The sequence below is a fragment of the Populus trichocarpa genome, chromosome 5 (genome assembly GCF_000002775.5).
Source record: "Populus trichocarpa isolate Nisqually-1 chromosome 5, P.trichocarpa_v4.1, whole genome shotgun sequence".
In the NCBI taxonomy this organism is placed as follows: domain Eukaryota; kingdom Viridiplantae; phylum Streptophyta; class Magnoliopsida; order Malpighiales; family Salicaceae; genus Populus; species Populus trichocarpa.
The window spans coordinates 6349120-6372369 of NC_037289.2; the positions used below are offsets into that span (position 1 = coordinate 6349120).

Genomic DNA, 23250 nt, shown 5'->3' on the forward strand with positions numbered 1-23250 from the left:
TGAATCAAAACAGAACGAAACAAATTAGAAAAAAAAGGAAGAAGAAGGGTATGATTATTGCAAATATTAGGAATTTGAGTTACATGAAGTTTTTTAAATAAATTCTCAAGAAAATTACCTTGAAAATCATAATAATTTCAGCATGTCTTCAACCATTTCTGGGTTTTGAAGAAGCAACAACCATTTCAGCAGATTTGGTGTATGGTTTGAGTTTAGGACGGGGATTTGAGTTGGAAATGGGTAGTCTTTTTTAGCCTGAATGATCTGTTGACAAACTTCAATTATTCCCAAAGGTTTTTGAATCTCCAATCGGCTACAAAAAAAGTGAGCGTGTGAGGTCTGTGAGAGATTGGAACAAGAGGGAAGAACAGTAAAGAGAGCAGGGAAAGAACGATGAAAGAAGAAGATCGAAACCGGGTTATTTTCAACAGATATAAAATTAAAAAAATTATGTAAACTACAACGTCACGTTTTGTGTTCAGCAAACAATTCATAAAAGCAAGTTTGATTTGCTTTTGCCTGGCATGTGGTTGGAACACAGGTTATTATGGGTCCTAGTAATTAAAAAGTGTGGTTTGTAGCTAATTAAACACCTAAATATTATGGTTTAATCTGAATGTGGAAGATATCACGTAAACAAACACTTTCGTAATGATTGAAACTTTACGTTACAAAACATGTAACTCCATAAGCACGTTGAAAAGTAATCTGATTGTTTCACATATAAACTTGCATTCTTCAAGAAAACCCAGAAACAGATCTATCCCTTTGTACACACAAAAGTATATGAAAGAATGTTTCAAAAACCCAGAAACATATTTATTTACCCTCATTTTGTGTTTCCTTTTTCCTTCCCTGGAACTGTCACCTCAATCCAAACCTAACTACTATGTTTTAATTATAGCTGCGGCCTTTCTTTCTCAAACTATCAAAAAAAGTACTGCCACGAGGTAGAACGAGAGAATAGTAATCGGAGGTTGCTTTGCTAGCTTTTACAGTGAAGCAGACATGAAAATGGATGCTTTAAGTTCATAAAAAAACATTGAAAAGAACCTACTTGGTTTATCATAGACTTGAATCATCACTGGATTCAAATCTAAACACAAGCTACAGCTATAAAATTACATTAGATTAAAAAAGACACGCTGTTCAGAACCCATATGGTACGTGGATTGAGTGTTTTTTTTTTTTTTTAAATCAAGATGACTAAAAACCCTTGAAAAAGCAAATTGTAATTAATTAATTCATTCTATAAAAACCAAAATAAAACATATCACACGAATACCAATTTAAAGCATACCAAATGTTTTATAAAAAAATTTCAGTGTGACATTTTCATTGTAAAAAATTATTGAGATAAAAATATATTAGATTAAGCTAGGTTTAATTCACCAAATCAATTATCTAGATCATGAACTATAGTAATTTTAATAGTTTTCTTTTTAAATTTATTTTTTACCTAAATATATGAATAAAAAATAAAAAAAATTAGAAAAAAAACCTAAAGAATAAAATTGGAAAAAAGAATAAAGAAAAAAAAAATCAAAATGATTTATTCCTTTCTTTTTCTTCTTCTCTTTTACTTCTAAAAAAGTTGATAGCCAAACCGGCTAATACATAGTAGGTATTAGTGAAAAATTCTACACGCACACACACTTCGGGTTTGGTTCGACGTGTCCTCGTCTTTTTTTGGCAGGGAATGTTTGTAACGGGGTTAAATTTATTAGGGGTACGCTAACGATAACAATGCTAAAACGACATAGTAGGATAATGTTGAAATAAACAACATTGATGAGATTAGCATCGTCGATAGAATCGACAACAAAGGTTGTCGACAAGTCTGGATGATGGACAATCCAAGACTTGATGAAAACAGTATTGACACGAATGACAGCATGCATGGGTAATGGCAGATTCGACAAGAGTGTACGTCTAGCGATTCAACAACATTGGCTTATTGACATAATGAGCTAACGAGAGTGAGGACTTGGACAACGAACAATCCAAAACATGTTAATACACAGTAGAACTAGTAGTAAGGGTATTGGTTGTTCGATAATTGGTTTGTAGAAGGCAAGCCAAGAGAGTTATAAAAGTTTGGATAATTAGTGGCAGTTTCTTTTGTGGGGAAGAAATGACCAGAATAGATGAACATATATCTTGAATTGTAGACACTAAAGCTCTTAAAAAACCACCATGAAATCCCTCTTATCTCATAACACACACAACAAGAAAATCCATTTTTGTGGCTGGAAATGAAGTTAATAGTAAAATTTTCTATTTTCACCGGAATCTAGCAACTCTCTTCCTTTTCTCTCCACTTTTTAATTATGGACTAAAGTATAATATAAATAAACTTGTGTATAAAAATTAATTTAAAAAAAAAAATTAAAGAGAGCTAAATGGTATATATTACGCTATTTTTAAAGATAAAAAACCTGAGTGGATTTTTCATGCAATTTTTGACACACCACCTATGTTTGGTGCTTATTTCAGTTCAGTCCCTCTTCTTTCAATTTCACCCTTGACTAAGCATTAAAAAACAATTAATCTTCAATTGGGATCAAATCGCACAAAATACCACACTGAAATCTACAAAAATATACAATCTCATCCACAATGTTTTATGAGAGGATGAACAATGCTGACTGCAAAATATTTATCCCACCCGTTTTAGTTTACAAGTAATAATTATTAATGATTCCTCAACCCCTTTACTTGACCTGGTTTAGATTGCAACAAAGACAATAACATAACAATACCAAATTGTGATCGAAGTCTTTTCTATCGGCTGCACAAAAACAATTTTGGCAGCAGCATGTTGTCAATAAACATGGAAAAATTCACAACTTCAAACTTTCCTCTCCTGAAGCATGCCCCATCAAGCAGGCCATTGAAAATATTTAGGTTAGATATTTTTCTTGAATTTAGGTTTGAAAGAAAAGTATAAAATAAGATGATGTATTTTAAGCTGGATGTGTATCCCAACAAAACTAATTCACGAGACCTCTCTCTTTGAACACATCAAGCATGGCAGTGCCAATCTTCGCTGGAGATTCAACCACTATCACCCCAGCATCCCTTAATGTTTTGATTTTGTCTTGAGCAGTGCCCTTTCCCCCAGACACAATGGCTGTACAAAAAAAAAGAAAAAAAGTAAGCAATGCTCACCATTTACAAAGAACGTTTTTAGTTGAAACAGGTACTTTGTTCAGCCAATTGAAGTTTGGCATCTCAGTTCGTACCAATACTCAAAAACCTAACTCAACAATGCCTCTCTGCATATATCATTGTGAGGAAAGCATAAAACCTAATGTGGACATTGACCACGCAAGGAAAAGCCAATAAAAAAGAAACAACTACAAGATATAGACATGCCAAAACCATCTAAGAAGCGAGGTCATATAACAGTCTTTAATTTATTTTTCACATTTCATTGATATCTAATGAAACAATGGCCCAACCGATCACGTTCTGTGTATAAACGCACAAAATATAATGAGCATAACTGAGAAAGTATCACTTTAGAAGACACAAAAATACCTCCAGCATGACCCATTCGACGTCCAGGTGGAGCTGTAACTCCAGCAATAAATGCAACAACAGGCTTTTCAGTTCCACTTTCCTGTTTCAGTTGTTGCACAAAATCATATTGTCAATTGCCAAAATGAAAGAATGGAAATATTCCTTGAAGAAAAAATATTTTTAATTCAAAACAAAACCTATATAAAGTTGAAAGTGAACAAATGTTTAATTCATCAAGCAACATATATATCATAACATCCTATCAAAGTGGGAAAAAAACTGCAAGGTAAACCAAGCAAGTTTCCATGGAGCTGCATATACCATGAAATACAGCAATTGAGGCTATCTTAAAGATCTGATAGACTAGAACTTTTAACAGTTGGACTAAACATGTTATCAGGTTGCTCGCACATGCATGCTCATCATACATAAGAATTTACAGAAAAGATTATTTAAGTGATTCCTCATGCTGAATATTTTTGCCAAAGCAATTCAGAATCAGATTTATCCCTCTATACAAATGACTCTATGCTAGAAAATTTGTTTATTCCTCTCCCTTAATATTTCTTTTCTTTCCTAGAAACCATCCCCTAAATCTAAATTGCTTACCTTGATTAGAGTAGCAGCATCCTCTTCTGCAGTCCCCCCTATCTCACCAATAAGAACGATGCCTGCAATACAATTCATATGTGATTATATTGAATACTATTATCGTGAAACAATCTTCTAACTTCTAATACCCTTCTGTTAAAACCAAACCAAATACATCTAATTATCTACAACCCTCTTCATGAAATAGACTTTGAACAATTATTGATGCATACATAAAAGACCATGCTTTCACCATAAGAGTTTCTGAAAAATAACAAAACATTTCACCAAATTTAAAAATTGTAAGTAACCTCTTCCAGTTAAGAAATTTACCTTCTGTCTGAGGGTCAGCAAGAAACTTCTCCACACAATCAACAAAATTTGTCCCATTAAAAGGATCACCACCAATACCTACACAGGTAGATTGCCCTAGCCCAACCGCAGTTGTTTGGAAAACCTAACACATTTTAAAATTAAAGTCAATCACAAGTTGAAAAGGACTATTTGTAATCAGTATTTTTTGTCATATGCAGACTATCAAGGTTATGGAAACATTAATGGTGAGCCAACACTTGACATGATTTTCTTATTTTTAAGCAAACTAGATTTTCAAGGCAGTAAACCTTGATTAACAGGGCATAGAAAAAACTTACCAAATGAACAAAAACATGGTCATTGAAAAGGTGGACTAATAGCATTGTGAACATATTAATAGTGTGCCAATGCTTGACACAATTTTTTTTAAGCAAGAGATATTACAAGGTGGTAAGCATTGATGAACAGGACATATGTAGCAAATGGACAAAAGCATGCCATGAAACTTTGGACTTACAGCCTCATAAGTCAGTGTGCCAGATCGAGAAACAATTCCTACACGCCCTGGTTTGTGAATGTATCCAGGCATGATTCCTATCTTGCATTCTCCAGGTTTGATAATGCCAGGGCAATTAGGACCAATTAATCTGGTTTTTGTTTGCTTCTTTATAGCAGCCTTCACACGAACCTGTAGTTGACAAAAATTAACTTCAGGGTCACATTTTAATATCTTAACAACTATCTATGTCTATAGCAGTGACTACACATAACCATTATTCTTTTGATGGTGCAACATAAAATGCACGAGGGTGGTTGAAACTACTACAGAATCACTAATATAAGGAAAGAGTAAGGAAATAAGGCAGTTAAAGATCACGATGCACCATAGTCACCAACATTCAAGTATTATACAATGAAGTGCCTTCAATAATCACAAATGCAAATTACAACTTCCCATGTGATTGAGTAAACCACTTATCCTTTGTAGATGAACATAAATAAATAAGATTAATTGCGCTTTACACATGCCAGCATGCCAAAGTATGCAGCAACATTATAGACTTTTTTCTTTAATAGTTAAATTGAAATAAAAAGCGAAATCACAACCAAGGACACAATATGTAACTCAACAAGAAAACACAAAAGAAAGGAAGAAGAGAAGGTTGGAGCCATCTACCCAGCTTTAAAAGCTACAAATATTCAATGATCAGCGAACAATAAACTTTATTTACCATGTCATGTTGAGGAATTCCTTCAGTAATGCACACAACAAGATCCAATTCAGCTTCAACTGCCTCCAAAATTGCCGCGGCAGCAAAAGGTGGAGGAACATAAATCACTGACGCATTAGCCTTAGTTTCAGCCTTTGCTTCTGAGACTGAATTGAAAACAGGAAGTCCCAAGTGTTCTGTCCCACCCTTCTTAGGTGTCACTCCACCAACCTAAACATGCAGTAAGAGATTCAAACTCCCAGTCATCGAACAAACTTACATGATTGAAAACTTAAACTAGCAAGCAACAATACAGTACAGCTGTACAATCTGATTCATTATCTTCATAAAAAAATTGCAAAGTATCTATCCTAATTGTTTTATATACGAAATTACATTCACTGCGTCAAAATTCAAAGCAATAAAAGCAACTTAACAGCTACAAAATCACATTTTTCAATTCAACAAACCACATTGCTCTCTACCGCAACCAAATCAGTAACTAAAACAACAAAAACACATAAACAAACAAGAAAAACAAAATCATCTCCATAAATACCACAAATATGCATCCATACAACCAACTATGCCAATTGTTCCACTGGCGACCGAAACAGAAAAAACCCAGTGTCAAAGTAACAAAATAACAATACCCCACCAACACAATTCAATCAAAGAACACATCAAACACAATTAAAAAAAAGAAAAGAAAATTATATACCATTTTAGTTCCATACTCAATAGCTTGCTCGGTGTGAAAAGTTCCATTCTTTCCGGTGATTCCTTGACAAATAACCCTTGTATTTTTGTCAACGAACACTGCTGGTGGTGGAGGAGGAGCCGCCGTGAAAGAGCGAGACTGTGAATAGGAGAAAGATGAAATCTTTGAAGACAAAGATGATACAAGTCTTTTTGCTTGTCTTGACATTTTTCTTTTCTTGAGTTTCTTTCTCTCTTTGATCTCTCTCTCTCTGCTAAGAAGACGCAGCCAAAGATCTGCCTAAAACAGTGAAGGTCGTTGTAGGGCTTTTAGAAGTTCTTGTTTCGGGTCAAGACATGGAGCTCTTGAACCCTACTTGCAATCTGGACTTTGATTTTCTTGTTTGAAAATCCCCCAACTCAGCCTTAATGCGGCAAGAAAGCCCTATATAAAATAATATGCAGCAAATTTACCCTATTTTTGTCATATTTTATCAATTCAACCCAGTTTGGATTGATTTGTAAACAACAGGATCTCTTGCCATACGGTAAAATGTAAATGCATCACGGTTTATTTATAATTCAATCTAACTGTGTTGAATTGACAAAATGTGATGAATATAGAGTAAATTTGGTAAAACAAAGTATTCATAGGGACTTATTTGCCGAATTGACACAGTTTAAGTGCTAAATTTGATTTTCTTTTTCTTTACTTTTCTCTTACATCGCAACTTTGTTTGTTATTTTATCGTCTTTAATACCATAAATCTTTTTTAATTAATTATTTGACTCGTTTTCCATTTGCAAATTATAATTTTTTTTTATTTAAAAGAAATTTAAGTATACAAGCTATTTCGATATATTTTTTTACATTAAAAAGTTTAAAGTGTAAATTAAAAAGGTCATTTAGATATCTAATCAATTAAATTTATAATTATTTATATAAATAAATGAAAAAAATATTTAACAATAAATAAAAGGGAAAGTAGAAAAATTAAGAGATAAATAATATTTGATTCCGTAAAATAAGATATTTATCCATTTGTGTCTATTGAATTTGTTTATTAAAGTCAATAAAAAATAATAAAAATAGAAACACATATGAAACTGAGTGAATAAAACAAAAAAATATTATGCATGGCCAGATATATTAGAAATATTATTTAAAAATAATTATTTTAAATAAAATAAAGCTTATAAAATTAGAAAAATATTAAAAAATTAAATATAAAACAAAACAATTTTAAAAAAAACCTATATCCAAAAAAAGCATGCAAAACTTGTGGCCTGAATTATGAGACTCATATAAATTGATAGAAAATAAATTCAAGATAACCACAAAATCAAATTTTTTTTATAAAAAAATAATATAGAATGATAAAATCATAAATGAAAATGAGGAGAAAAGGATCCCAAATCGTATTAACTTTTAAAACTCCTGACCTGTGTCATTAAATCAGAATCACAACAAATGAAAAAATAAAAAAAACTAATTACGAAAAAATTAGATGCCGAAGGATGAAACCGGAAAAAACTCAATCACATAAAAAATTATAATGAAAAGAATGAGAGTGAAAATCAAAATAAAAAATAAATTAAATGGCATAAAAAAATCTAAGGGTTAAATTGAAAAGAAAAAAACTTTAACAAAAGGAAAAAAATCAAAAGAATGAGGGCTAAATTGAAAAAAAAATAAAACAATATAAACTTTGATTGAAGGATAAAGTTGAAAACCAATAAAAATTTAACAAAAATACTAAGGAGAAAAAATTAGAAATCAAAAGAATAAGGAGAAAATTGAAAAACAAATAATATATGACAAATTGTAATTTAATGACTAAATTGAAAACATAAATTTTTTTTCTAAAGAGCCAATGATAAAAATAAGTAATAAAAAATATAAGAACTGAAATTGAAAAATAAAAAAGAAAAGAGGACATATATGCACTTTCTCTGGAAAAGAAAGAAAAGAAAGAAAAAAAGAAAACGACTACCCGCGACAAACCACCCATCATTCTCTGTCACGCGCTACACCAAGAGAAAGAGAACGCGATGGCGCTTCCAAGGACACAACGAAAGGCCATGTTTGACCACTGGGTGGTGTCACATGCGCCGTCCAAAGAGTGCAGACGCCACTCATGTGCTAGCGCGTAATAAACACGTGCTAGTAGCTTTTTGGAATTAAATATGAAAAAATAAAAATAAAAATACCAAAACATCCCTCGTAAACGTGAAATTATAAATAAACTCGTGTGAAAGGACAAAAATACCCCTAAATGCATACCTTTTTTTTTTTGTCTTTTCTAGGGGTAAAGATGTATTTTAACTATATCTTAAAAAGGGAAAAACAAAAAAAAAAACCCTTAGTCAACAATAATGTTTTTGACCTTGAAGGAAAAGAAGTATTTTTATTGTTCTAATACGCAAAAAAATTGAAAAACACTCAGATATCTCCGAATAATTTTTTAATGATCAATGAACCACTAAAAAAGATCAAATCACCCTTACAACCAAGGCTTCTATTTTTTCTACTCAAGGAAAAAATTGTCATTTTACTATAGCAATCTATAATAATCTGTATCTATTGTTACAGTAAAATGAAAATGTTATATAAAATTTCTGTTCATTTCCTTTGTTATTTGAAAAATAAATAAAATTTTCTTTTAGATCATCTCATATTATTCCAAGAAATTTTACCAAACCAATCTAAGAACTACAAATAAAATCTTTTATTTTCAGTAAGCCAAATCATTGAACCACTTAGGCCAAGATCATCCCACCTACAAGTAATAAGTATTTTGATAAAGCACAATAGAATTTGACATGAGGCAATGGAATGAAAAAAGTAATTACCGTTTCTTCTATCCATAACATTCCACTACAATTAATTTGTTAAATGACACAAAACATTTGCTGCATATTATCCCTTTATTAATTCAAAGCTCTAGAATATATACCAGTAATAAAAAATATCTATATTTAAATTAAAATAAATAAAAATATTTACTTATTGAAACACTTTAAAGTAATGAAATTTTTGTTATTGTTAATTATGAATTTTTTATCTTTAAGATTTTATTGTTTTTTACTTGTGTAACTAGTATGTTTGCTTTCTAATATTCTAATAACACCGTCTTATTTTAGATGTACATGTTATTTAAATAAAAAAATATATTGAGTTTTTATATATAAAGCCAGACAATCTTTTGTTGGTTATCTGACTTGCTTTAACCTGCTAGGTCTACCGTTGCCTATCAAAATGTTTAATTTAAAATTTAAACAAAGTTAGAAACTAGATTGTAAGTTATCAAGATTGACCTGACAAAAAGTTCACCACGACAAGAACATTTTTGAGTTTGAACATTCTTCTTAAGAAGGTAGTGCAAGTGATGGCATCGGTAAGAAGATTTGCAAGGGAAGAAGCTGCACTCAAGGAATTTCATGCATCTCTAACATCCTCACATTTTTTTAAAATTTGATTCAGGATTAAAATTTGGAGGTTAAATCTTAAAAGAAATGAAGTGTTAAAAGTATAAAAAAATAGCAGTTAAAAAGATAGTGTAATGTATAAATTATATATAAATATGTACTGAATAAATTTTATATCATTATTCAAATCAAATATAATATATGTTTGTGGGGAGAGGAGCAAGACAAGTAATGTTTTTAAGAATAAAAAAGAGGAAATCCACAAATCCCAAAAAACTTTCCCCTCAACACTGTTTTGCCACTTCCTTCATCACCAAAGTTAAATCTAAAATCAAATACAACTAAAAAAAAAAAAAGTTAAATCTAAAATCAAATACAACTTTAAACTTCAGAAAAAGGGGAGGGGTGGGGGATTAGGAACATCTTTCATTGACAGGACAAACAATGTCAATGTCAAAGTCAAACCTATGATCACGTTTAACAAAATTCATTGAATTTAAGGGCCAGACATATTTCTCGGACCGAAAAAGAGAGAAGACAAGTGAAAGCTTGGATCATCATAACCTTACAAAGATTCAAGAACAAAATAATGACAGTCAATACGTTAATCAATAACTGAGAAAAAAACAGAACTACATTTCAAGCAGAAACTGGCCTCGAAGATGAAAAATGAGTTAAAAGTCGACAACAAATTGAGATTGGAGAAGAGAAAAAGAGCCTAGCATGATTGATAAGAGTTTGTCAGCTAGCCAAGGTGCTTGCCCAAAACCAAATGGAAGGTGCCCAGTAATATATTGGACCCAACTGAGATGGTGGTGGGCAAGTCGTCCTTGGCTACCAAACAAGCTCTTATCTTCATGTAAGGCTATTGTCTCGAATTTATACTCGATCAAACCAGGGCCAAGCCTTATCCTGTGTGCTACAGCAGTTTTGTAGAACATTGGAAAGCATGCAAGGAACAACGTCTTTAGGAAGAAAACAAAGGTCTAGCATGAAGAGCTGCCTGTCATGTTAGTCAAGCTGATGATTGCCTGGGAGCCTCGACGAGGGAACTAACTTGTATATTCATCTAAAGTTAGGCACCTCATTGTGGGAACAGGCAAAATCGTCCTTGGCTACCAAACAAGACTGATCTTCATCTTCATGTTAGACCTCTCTTCTCAAATTCATGCTCAAATGGGGTAATGAGTCTAGGTTCTCATGGTGTCCATTTATAGTTAACGATAGAATAAAGATCACTAGACTTAGCTGTGACATTACATGGTAGTATTCGATTCTTTTCAATCCAGTTGTTGTTTCTCAATTATAAGCCTCTTGCCCATAATGGAACATATTCACTGATGCTCTGCTATTATCTTAAAATACTACTGTTTTGACCTTAATTTAATTGAAAGCAAAATAGGAAGCATAAGATCTTACAGCAAGAGATGATTGTGACGTGACACCTTTGCTATAAGATGGATGAAGGGTTCTACCACCCTAAACCTTTCCCCACACTCCGCTTCATAAGAGGGTCAATATTCCACCAACTTGAGATGTTCTCACCTTTAAAGTAGATTAAAGTCAACGCGTTTGCCACGCACAAGAGAGGATAGGATAGGTATTCTACGATATACATTGGTTGACTTTGTGAGGTTTTCGAATCCCGATTGAGCGTGTTGCTGATAATGATGATGCTCTCTATACATGCATGCATTGCAGCAGCAAGTATCGAATTATAGAAGTAGAATTTCTTAAAGGGGATGTCCATAAAATAAATGCGAACCAAAAATAGTTGAGTAGATTTCTCCTACATGAAGATCAGGATTTGAGAATTATTCGAATCGAGTTATCTTGGATAGAGTTACAAATATTTAAGTGATTAAGAAAAGGAAAAGATAACAACATTTCTGTTCTAAATGAGGAGATCTCAGTAATGGTTGTTCTTGCTTATCTAATTCTAATTTGTTCAAAAATCTCTCCAGGACAAGTCCTTTGCTCATCACTTTCTTATTTCTAGGCAATTCTCTGCATTTTAAGCAGTAACCACTGAATTAATATATAAAGCTGTACACGCAGAAATAATTTTGGAATTTATATCTGTTGATTAGGATTTTATAACATTAACATTCAAATGTACTACTAGAAAATTAAAAAAAAACAATCAAAACATCGACAAAAAATATTAAGTAAACTCAAACAGTGATAAAATAATAATAAAATTATTATGTTAGTAATTCTATCAGCATTAATAACATGTTAAATTATTAATGAAATTAAGAACAAAAATTCTATTAGTGATTTTACAAGAAATGACTAGAATTGTAAAATGCATTTTCACTTTATCATATCATATTAAAAAAAAAAAAAACTATAATTTTTTTGAAAGCGGGGAATAGAGAGAAAGGAAAGAGATTAAGATAATGAAAGGTGGATGTGAGTGTGAAGGCAAGAAAGGAAAAAAAATAAAGTGAGAAGGAAAAATATAATTACCTATACCAAAGACTCGGGTTACTTATATTGAGTTATACGAGTTGGGTCGAGTTGAGTGTTTTTCAAAACTCTCAACCTGTACTCGACCTGTGATACTTATTTATTAGATTTTTTGACCTATTATTATTTGTAATATCTATATTTTTCAACTTTGACATGTCAGATCAGATAATGCAAACATTAGAGATGAACTGATTTTTTTGAACACTCTTATCCCTTCAAATGTCTCTAAAAAACAAGAGCAGTAGATGAGTATTTAAGAAAAGCTAGTTTTAAAATTAATTTCTTCTATTTAATGTAGTAAATCAAAAGGGTTGGCCCCTCGTTTATTTTTAGAGATTGAATTTCTTTAAAAATCCAATTCTTAACATTAAAAATAATCCAATATTTTATTAAAATCTCTTAGTGGAATTTAATTAGGAGGGTTCCAAACATTTTGTATATTTAAATTCTTGTTTATAATCTCTTAGCAATTTTTTTTTGTTGTTATTTGTTTTTTTTAAAGTGCAATTGAACTACAAAGAAAACACTGGATCCTATTTAGTATTTGTTTAAAAGTGGTAAAAATTGTTTTTTAAAATGTTTTTTTACTTGAAAATGTATTAAAATAATATATATTTTTTATTTTTTAAATTAATTTTTTGAAATCAATACATTAAAATGATTAAAAAATACAAAAAAATAATAATTTAAAACTAAAAACAATTTAAAAAATTCTTTAAAAGTTTAGTTGGACAGCAAGTTTGATGGGCTATTATGGAAGTTCCTTGTTCATCATGTCACGCCTTCTTTTCTTCCCAGTGTCATAAGCTCTTGACATCAGCTAGCTTGTGATAAACTTCCACATTTCACAAATACAAACATCATCATTTGAAAAACATGGTGACAGAAACCTTGAAAGGCACTCCAGTTATTCTTTTTTGAAGCAATGTTTCTTTCTCTATTTTATTTGAAGGCTATTCGTTACTGGTTAGTCGAAATTTGCAGTGGTTATTAGACAGCATTGAATAAATTATTATATTGTTGTGATCTTGACATGTTAGAAATCCCAAAATTCTTTCTGCTTAAAGCTTTATTAATTCAGTGGTTAATGTCTAAAAAGGGCAGAAGGTATTGCAGGGAAATAAGAAAGTGATCAGTAAAGGTATTGTCCAGGATAAATTATCTTACAAACTAAAATTAGGCAAGACATTGAAGTACCATCACTAGGAGATCGCGAGAGAAGGAAGCAGGCGTAAGCTTAGAAGGACATGCCTGAAGAAGCTTTATTCCCATCAAAATACAGTGAAGGCCAAAGTAGCACTCTAGCACTTAGAAGTCTTTCAAAGCAACCGGCCAGATTATACAGCATAGAAACTGGTTATGATCTGAGATCTTAAATCAACACACAAGCAAAGGTGTTGTCAAAGGGTTCCTAGAGTGATCATCGACAAAATGGGATGATGAATTCAGGGAAAAGCCAAACCCACAGCCTGCAAAAACTAAAATGAAAATAGGGAATTGATGACACATTTAGCAGCGAGTAATAGGTAGTCTTGCACGTTTAGAACTTCAACAAGTTTATTTCAACCACTACATTTTACTTTTGGGATAATTGAAGTACAATTTCTCCATTAATGTAATTGGGGATGCTCTGAAGTTTGATTCTGGATTTTGGCTAATAGGTGACAGATGCTTTGACCTTAATTACTTTTTAGGTGTCAGAGTCATCTTGCTAGAGTGTTGCTTGTAAACTGAGAACAAAATAGCATTTCGAGATAGGTTAGGGTAAGTGAATATATTCCATTATGGGGCAGATAAAGGAGAAAAATGATGGATGAAGCAAATGGATTGAAGAGAAGCAAGTAATGTTACCATTTGCGTCTAGTCTTTATTCTCTGCTCAAGTATATAAGGACAGCATGAGAAACCCGAATTCAAAATAGAGCATGAATATTTGAGAAGAGAGGTCAAACATAGCATGAACTTAAGGGTCTTGTTTAGTAGCCATGGATGAATTGCCTGCTTCCAAAATGAGGTGTCAAGCCGAGATAAACATACAAGTTTGATCCCTCATTGGGGTTCCCAGGCAGTCATCAGCTTGGCTAACTTGACAGGCTCTTTCCTTTCATGCTACGCCTTCACTTTCTTCTTCCTCCAGACATGCCCTTACAAGTTACATCAGTGAGATGATGGCCTTACATGAAGATAAGAGTCTTGTTTGTAGCCAAGGACGACTTGCCCACAATATGTATCGTGAGCGTTTCCAATTTGCAACCTCATACTTGGTTTGTTTTGGGCAGTCTCCTTGGCTATGCAGATGGACTCTTCTCAGTCATGATAGGCATCTTCTCTTCATCAACCCCTCAGCAATTAAAAAAAAAAAAAACAAAAACACTAACACCCATTTGTGTTTTACTGTGATTGTGAGGAGAATAACTATGGACTTGTATAATGATTCTCTTTTTTTTAGTCCCTGTAATTTTTTACACTTTGATCCCTCAATTTATTTATCTTCTAATTTGGTCCTTTAAAGTTGCTTTTCAATGGGATTGGTCATTGTGATTTGTTTTTATAGTCACATACGGGGGCTTTGCAATGTCAGGAAAACATTTTGTCACTGATACTCGGTTTAGCAAAACAAGATTCAATTTTGTTGATTTAAATGAATTAGAGCTTTAGGGGACCAATTTCAAAGTTTGAAAAAATATGGAGTCCCTTTTGTTTACTAACATCAAATATTGATTTACACTGTCAAAGGAAGTTTTTTTTTTTTTTTTTTTGTAGGTTACTCAACTTCTTTCTTTCTAATTTAAGCCTTTCAAATTGATTTTAATTGGGAATTGAATTGGTGTTTTGTTTTGATTGCTTAGATATGAGGTTGTCGTAATGTCGCTCGCTTGTTTGGTGGGTGTGAAAGATGTTTGTTGCACTCTTGTGTCATGTTAATGGATTATAATTGCGGAACACGACCTTTCATCATGGCGTTGGATTCCACTCGACGAGAGCTTCTTGATAAGATTGCATGTATATAATTGAAAACGTGTGACCGTTTATTTTTTTTTTTTGCCTTCTTCTCTCTCTTTTCTCTCTCTTCTCCTCGAGATTCACATTATTCTATCAAATTTGAAAAGTGTCCTTCATTATGTTTTTCTTTCAAATTTGATCATTATTATTTTAATTGTTATTTTTGCTTTAAAATCTATTTTTAATTGATTTTTGTTTTTCAATTTTATCCCTTAACATTTGAATTCATTATGTTTTTATATAAAATTTGGTCCTCATTCTTTTTATTGCTATTTGTTTTGTTTTGAATATTTTTCTTAATTTTTTTTTTCAATTTCATCTCTTAGCATTTGATTTCATTTTGTTTTTCAATTTTGTTTATCATTTTTTTTATTGTTATTTTTTTAGATCTTTTTTTAATTGTTTTTTTTTCAATTTCATCCCTCAACATTTATTTAGACAATTAGGGAGTTGACTTTGTGATTTTTTGAGTTTGTTTTTTATGAGGTAATCCTGACCCCATGACCCAAATCATGGGTTTGGAAGATTAGCTTAGGATGACTTTGGTCTTTTAATTTTTTTTTTCAATTTCAATCTTCAGCATTGGATTGGTTAGATATTGGATTTCATGATCTTCTTTACTTTTTTTTTTCTATGAGGTTATCTCAATCTCATATCCTTGGTCTTGAGCAAGGCAGGTTAACCTAGGGTAACTCAATTCTTTTTTTTTCGTTACTTTCTTTTTTTTAAAAAAAATAATTTTTTTCCAGTTTCTCCTATCATCATTAGGTTGGTTTGAGAATTGAACTTTATAACTTTATTTAATTTGGATTTTTACAGAGTGATCCTGGTCTCACAGCTATGTTGCGGATTTCAGAGTCTGACTTGGGTCAATTGTTTTTGTACTTTTTAAAAATTTATTTTTTTAATAATTTCAACCTTCAATATTTGATTTGTTAGGAATTGAGCTTTAGATTTTTTTTATTTTACTTTCTATGGTATTATCATGTTCTCATTTAATTTTTTTTTATTTCTATGAAGACCTCTTAAGAATATTAGGGGATGTCTTTTTTTTTTTTATGATATTAACAATCATTTATTTTTTGCAATTATTCATTACCATTTTTTTTAATTTAGTTTATTTATTCTTATTTTTATATCATATTATGAAATTAAACTGAGTTTATTACCCCTAGTCAAGCTAATAATCCAAGCCTCAAATTGTTTTTACTACTTTAAAAATGCTAGCATCACTTGAGTATTTTTTTTATATTAGAAAAAAATTTAAACTGGCCCACGATGTAGCATAAACTACCAATTTAATCTTAATCTAATAAATGAGATTATATTTGGTAGAGGATTATAAGGGTTATAGAGGGGATTAATGGGATTAAAATTTATCCTTATGAAAATTATGTCTTTTTTTGTTTATCAAGTTGTGGAATGCATGAATTACCAAGGGGGATTGGTTTTCAGAGTATGAAATTTCCCCTCCATGTTAAAATTTAACCTTAAAAGAACATTAATTTTTATTTTATTTTATCTTCTCTTTTTATTCAAAAATATAAAGTCATTTTCTTCTCATCAATCCTTCTAATTATTCAATCATTTTCTTTCTCTTTTCATTAAAAAATTATCTTTCAATACCTCAAATATTTTTAAAAACTAACTTCTATATTTTTTGAAAAAATTACTTTTACAACAATTGTTTAGATAATAATTTGCCCTATTTTTTAAACAAATACCAAAATAAACCCAAGTAGTTAATGCTCATTTGAAATTGTGCTTTTATTTATATAGAAAATCCACATATCCACAAAATAAGTTCATTATTAAACAAAAAAAAAAGAAGCTAAAATCAATGATAGTGAAATCAACCAAGAGCCCTAATCAATTAAAGAAAAGAGAACAACCATAGTAATAAGAGTTCACACAAGTGATCAGAAGATTAAGTCTCATTTAGAAACTCAAAATAAAATGATATTCATAGAATATGTTAAGATTTATGTAATTATTAGAAAGAAGAAGCATGAAAAATTAAAATTCAGTTTTTATTAGAATTTATCACTTAATCTTTGTACCCATTATAAATAAAATGTATAAAATTAAATTTAGGTATTTATATGAAACTCTAACATTATGATAATATAAATAGATCATTTAGAAAAAATGGTTAACTCTACCTATATAATTTCTTTGCATCTTTTACGCAATTTATCTTTTTTATTTTCTATCTACTACTTTATTTACAAGTTATTTTATTACATTCCAGTTTACTTTCTTTTGATTTTTTATTTATTTATTTTATCTAATATGATCTAAAACAGAAAATTGAGATTTTATTTATACATTTTTTAATCAGAAGATCATTGATCATCAATCTTTTGGAAGTTTGAGATTTTAGATTACTTAATCATTGACTAACGTATACTCTACTTAATATGCAATTATTAAGCCTCTCACTAAACTTATAAATTATGATAACCATTCATATCATATACTAAATTTACTTTATTAAATTTATCTTTAGATATTAGAGTATGGTAATAAATATAATTTTTATATATTATCACCTTGATTTTTAAAGGATAGAATTAGAGGTTTAGAACATGTTCTAAAAAGAATTTTGAAACCATCTAGGTGGTGGTTCAGTGATAAGAACTTGGGATTAAGAGGTTTGCTCCCTCTATGGTCTCAGGTTCGAGCCCTATGGTTGCTCATATGATGGCCACTGGAGGCTTACATGGTCGTAAACTTCAGGACCCGTGGGATTATTCGAAGTGCACGCAAGCTGGTCCGGACACCCACGTTAAACTAAAAAAAAAAAAAAAAAAAGAGAGTTATAACATTTTTTTACTAAAAAAAAAATCACCAACTAATTTTTGGTATGGCAAAATGGGGCCATTATGCACGGTGGAACCCCACATCGTAAAGAACCGGATAAAAGCATGTAACCCCAATATCCTATCCAATTCCAGGCCAGATCCGTCAGCAGGCAGGCGAGCAGGGGACTCATCTACCTCTACCCAACCCCAACACATCACAGTTCAATCAGACTACAAAATCATCCCTCCCTTCAAAGCTAAATCATAACTCTCTCTCCCTCTCTTCAATGGGGACTCCATCTTCTCTTTGTACAAGTCAAGCTCTAATGTCCCGTCCATCAAGGCCAGCCATTTTTTGCACTAGCGGGTCTGTTTCCTTCACTGGGTTTTCTCTAAAGACTCAAGCTTTTTTTAGAAAGAAACAGACTTTGAGGTTTGTGAAGGCTTCTGTTGCTGTTGAACAGCAAGCCCAGGAAGCTAAACTTGCTCTCATTAGAATTGGCACCAGAGGAAGGTACTGAAAGTTTTTTTTTTTTTTTTGTCAATTTTGAATTGTGGGTTTTGTTTGATAATGTTGGTATTATTTCTTATTAATTGTTGGATTTTTTTAGTGTTTGATTGAAATTGGGTTCTCTATTTTTGGTAGATTTAAGGTTGCTCTTTGCTGGTCTATTTGCTTCAACAGATTGTTGGGATGCTCTGCAAATTGCAAGCAATGATCCTTGAAGTGGAAGTTCTGTTTGAATTGGCTATTGTGGTTTTGAGTTTTTTAAGTCGGTAAAAGATATTTAGCTCTGACCTTAGTTGATCAATTCAATAACTGCTGCGGTTTGTGTTGACTTTGACTTAAATTTTTTTCTTCTAGATTAGCATCTGTTTGCGAAAAGTGGTTTTGATTTGTCTCAATTTTATTCATTTCATTAGTTTCTGGTGCTGTTTTTGTTCGTGAATCTTTGTATGTTCTGGTTTCAGTAATCCGAAAGCTTCTACTTAAATTCAATCAATTTTGTCATAAAATGATACACTTGATGTCATTTTGTGTTTAGATATAGGTAGATGCTGGAGCTTGATATGCTCATCGAATGGGAAATGGACGCATATTGAAAACATACGAGAAAGACAAGAACACAAAATCTTCAACAGAAATGATCACACAAAAACCCTAATCATAGTATTCTGTCGTGTTAAGAGGTTTGCAACTCTTTAAATAAATTAAAAAACCAAGCTAAACAAAATAGGAAACCTGAAAAAAAAAAGAAAAATAATAAAATTCCTAAACAAGAAAAATAAAATTATTAAACATATTATTTAATTTTCTAAACTAAATAGAAAAAAAATAACAAAAAAAAAAGAAAAATAATTGTCCTTAAAAGCCTCCTGCATCAGTTTCCCTGGGTTGAAAAACACTTGTCTTCGAGTTTAAATTTCTCTCGTCTCTTTGGATGTTCAATCAAGGCTCTTCAACCTTTTTTTTTCTTCACTTCGGGTGTATAATAGTTTTATACAACAATTTCAATCACTTCATCTTAAAATTTATATAAAATACAATAATTCACAGTTTATTTCACTTTCATTTGCTTATAGAGTAATCAATTGCAAACCTTAAACTTTTTTTGATCAATATGTGTTATATCCATATAACTCTTGAACAAATCTACTTTTATGATAATCTTAAACTTGTAATCAAAATGATCAATATAATTTAATTTAATAATTTTATTGTTGAGCTTTTTCCATGTTTTCTTTGCACTCAAACTCTAAATTATCAATAAGAACATCATTAATGATATCATCATTACTATTACTGTCATTGTATATGAAATCATTGTCAACATAATCATCATCAAGCTAAACATCATAAATTGGTGTATAATATTAATCCATATCTACCTCATCATGAGATCACCAAAATCTCCATAATACTTATCGTAATCAAGAAGTTGCCTCCTCTACTTATGCTTTTGAAATAGGTTCTCAAAATTGGTCATGAATTCATGATCACTCTCCTAATGATCCCTTAGGCTGCTCACTTCTACCAACTAACGAGTTGATTCTGCAATTTAACTCTGCATGTTTTCTTTCACCATTTCCTCAATGTCTCATTTCAATCTTGTAATTTATCTTTGCATGTCTTATATCATTAGGTTCTGAATATCAGGTTATGAATGCCTCTTTCTTGAGGGAGAGTCCCATCTTCCCCTCTTATATGAACACATTCTACTTTGTGCCATCTCTTCTAGCCATACTTATTCAACAACACATAACAACTAATCACTCGTAATCGTGAGTGAAACCAATAAGAAAGACAATAAGTCCAAGAATACAAAATTTTTAAAAGAAAGGATCATGTAGAAATTCTAATTCGCAATTTTATTATTAATATTTTTTTTCAAGTAGTATGTCTCTCTAAGAGGTTTATAACTCCTTAAATAAACTAAAAACCCATCTAAACAAACTAGAAAATAGAAAAAAAATAAAAGTCCTAAATAAACTAAGAAAAATAAAATTATTAAGCATATTATTTAATTTCCTAATCTAAATAGAAAAAAAATATGGAAAAATAATTTTTCTTAAAAACCTCCATAAAAAAATTGTTTTTTCAATGATCCCATGCCAGATATTTTCTTATGTTGTTTTGCTTGTTGATTTTCTTTTCACATGTTTGACAGCCCACTTGCACTTGCTCAAGCTCATGAGACACGGGACAAACTCATGGCTTCACATGCGGAGCTAGCTGAAGATGGAGCTATCCAAATTGTGATAATAAAGACAACGGGAGATAAGATACTAAGTCAACCACTTGCAGACATAGGTGGAAAGGGACTGTTCACAAAAGAAATAGATGAGGCACTGATAAATGGTGACATTGACATTGCTGTCCACTCAATGAAAGATGTTCCTACATATTTACCAGAGATGACCATCCTCCCCTGTAACCTTCCTCGTGAGGATGTTAGAGATGCATTTATTTCAATGAGTGCAACTTCGCTAGCAGATCTTCCTGCTGGTAGCATCGTTGGTACTGCTTCCCTCAGAAGAAAGTCACAAATACTCCATAGATTTCCATCGCTCAGTGTAAGTTTATTGAACCACGGGTTTTGAATTAGTTCTCCCAGGAAAATGATATTAAATTGTCCTGACGCTCTTGCATGAAAGTTAAAAAGTACTCTTCTAAAAGTTAGTGTTCCTGTTAATTTAGTATGGCTGACATTTATAGGCGTCACTTAAAGTGCAATCTTGCTTTTAAAACCATTCCATTGAAGAGGTAGACCCATGATGTGTGAATTGCACAAGGTAGAACTTAAGTTGTATCATTCACACCCAATCAAGATATTTTAATTTGAGGTCTGATGGTGACTATGAGTCTAAGCAGCGAGTTCCAACTGCATTGGAGACTGATTATGAAAACAAGCATTAATCTTTGTATAGAAATAATTTTGTGCAAGGAAAGAGAAAATGCTATTTGAGGGTCCGTTTGAAGTAAAACAACCACTGCTATTGACAGTAAATCTTCTTTCTGTGTTTGAATTCAAGAGAGAGAAGTACATTGGGATTTATGAAAATTTATTTTAAATGAAATATTTTGTCTTTTGTGGAAATGCTAAGTTGTTTCATGAAAGAAAGGTCAATCTTTGATGGTTTTGTGTTTTAGAAAAGCAAACATTCTGAGGCAGTTGTTGTCATCATTTAAGATTTTTAGCTCTCTTAAGCTTGTTGAGTTACCTTTATTGAGCTTACTTTCAGGGTTCTCTAGCATTTCTTGATCATTGACATCTTTTGTTGCTTTTAATTTATGTTTTTGGATGATTTTGTTTTGTAGGTGGAAGAAAATTTTAGGGGCAATGTTCAGACAAGGCTGAGAAAACTTAATGAAGGAGTTGTAAAGGCAACACTATTGGCATTAGCTGGACTTAAACGCCTAAATATGACGGAAAATGTAACTTCCATTCTTCCAATCGATGACATGCTTCCCGCAGTTGCCCAAGGTGCAATTGGAATTGCCTGTCGAGACAGTGATGACAAAATGGTGTGTTATGCTCTGCGTACCTCATCTAAGCTTTGAATACATGGAGTAGTTGATCCAAAATCTGCATATCCAATTCAACTGCTGTAGGATATATATTAATAACAGAACCTGGAGACTTTATTGTATGTATTGTCAGCCCTTGAAATGGTTGGTGGATGGCCATTCAGTTGTGGGTTTTGAAGGCTAATCACTAGGCTTCTTAACACTTATCCTGTTCTTCTGTTTACTGTGTGCAGGCTAATTATTTGGCTTCGTTGAACCACGAGGAAACAAGACTAGCAGTTGCATGTGAGAGGGCCTTTCTTGAGACCTTAGATGGGTCCTGCCGCACTCCTATTGCTGGATATGCTAGAAGAGATGAAAATGGTGATTGCATATTTAAAGGGTTGGTTGCTTCTCCTGATGGAACTCGCGGTATGATATTACAATGAACAATGAGTATGCCCAGTTTCATGTAGCTTCTGTCCTTTATGATAATCAAGCCTTTTCTCCTTCTCTCTGTATTTCAGTACTCAAGACTTCTAGAAAGGGTCCGTATGCTTTCGATGATATGATTGCAATGGGAAAGGATGCTGGAAAGGAACTTCTTTCACAGGCAGGTCCTGGATTCTTTGACCGATGAGGAACTCAGTAATAGTTTAACCAAGAACAAAAGCAAAACCAAGGATTTACGTTCCAGTTTTAGGGCAAGCACTAAACCTTTTTAATGTTCATCCATTCTTTTAAGTTATTGCTTGTTGTAACATTAAGGTTTGGTTGTTTGAGTACTGTAAAGTAGATGAGTCTGTTCTACCGCTGACGCCAGAAGGTGACGCTGCTGTATCTTCAGAATTAATAGAATTCGAAATTTTTGGTGCTCTTATCACTTCCAACCATACTATGCTTTTCTTTCGTTTTCTCCCACTTGATCTCCAGCGTGCACAAGTGCTGTGCTTCTGAAAACCGTCTCGCAGTTCACCGACCCATATATAGGAGAATAAGGGAGGAGGTGAGCCCAGATAAGCATAAAAGGTCATCTAAAGTTTAAATATTCAAGTATGGAATCCTTCTTGAATTCATTGATTCTCCATTTCCCACTGCTTGGTAGCCAAAGTGTGTGTATATATATTATGTAATGTAATGAATCATTACAATTGTGATTTTTTCTTACATTGTAATTATAAAAATTCCTT

General features: G+C 31.9%; 2 protein-coding genes across 3 annotated transcripts; one reads left to right on the forward strand and one right to left on the reverse strand.

Moving 5' to 3' along the window:
• Positions 1-2713: 2713 nt before the first annotated feature.
• On the reverse strand, positions 2714-6763 carry LOC7486370 (succinate--CoA ligase [ADP-forming] subunit alpha-2, mitochondrial). Its single transcript, XM_002307126.4, has 7 exons — positions 6364-6763; positions 5664-5873; positions 4949-5119; positions 4450-4573; positions 4135-4196; positions 3544-3625; positions 2714-3133 (listed from the first exon to the last, which is right to left on the reverse strand). The coding sequence occupies exons 1-7, from the start codon at positions 6568-6570 to the stop codon at positions 2994-2996; spliced, it is 996 nt and encodes a 331-aa protein (XP_002307162.3). The 5' UTR covers positions 6571-6763; the 3' UTR covers positions 2714-2993.
• Positions 6764-18175: 11412 nt separating this feature from the next.
• On the forward strand, positions 18176-22938 carry LOC7486372 (porphobilinogen deaminase, chloroplastic). 2 transcript variants are annotated; one of them, XM_024600284.2, is made up of 6 exons: positions 18426-18565; positions 18698-18828; positions 20721-21126; positions 21872-22078; positions 22315-22492; positions 22588-22938. In XM_024600284.2, the coding sequence occupies exons 2-6, from the start codon at positions 18746-18748 to the stop codon at positions 22698-22700; spliced, it is 987 nt and encodes a 328-aa protein (XP_024456052.1). In that variant the 5' UTR covers positions 18426-18565; positions 18698-18745; the 3' UTR covers positions 22701-22938. The 2 variants fall into 2 exon arrangements, with proteins under 2 accessions (XP_024456051.2, XP_024456052.1); XM_024600283.2 differs by lacking the exon at positions 18698-18828 and having other exon boundaries at positions 18176-18565.
• Positions 22939-23250: the final 312 nt, after the last annotated feature.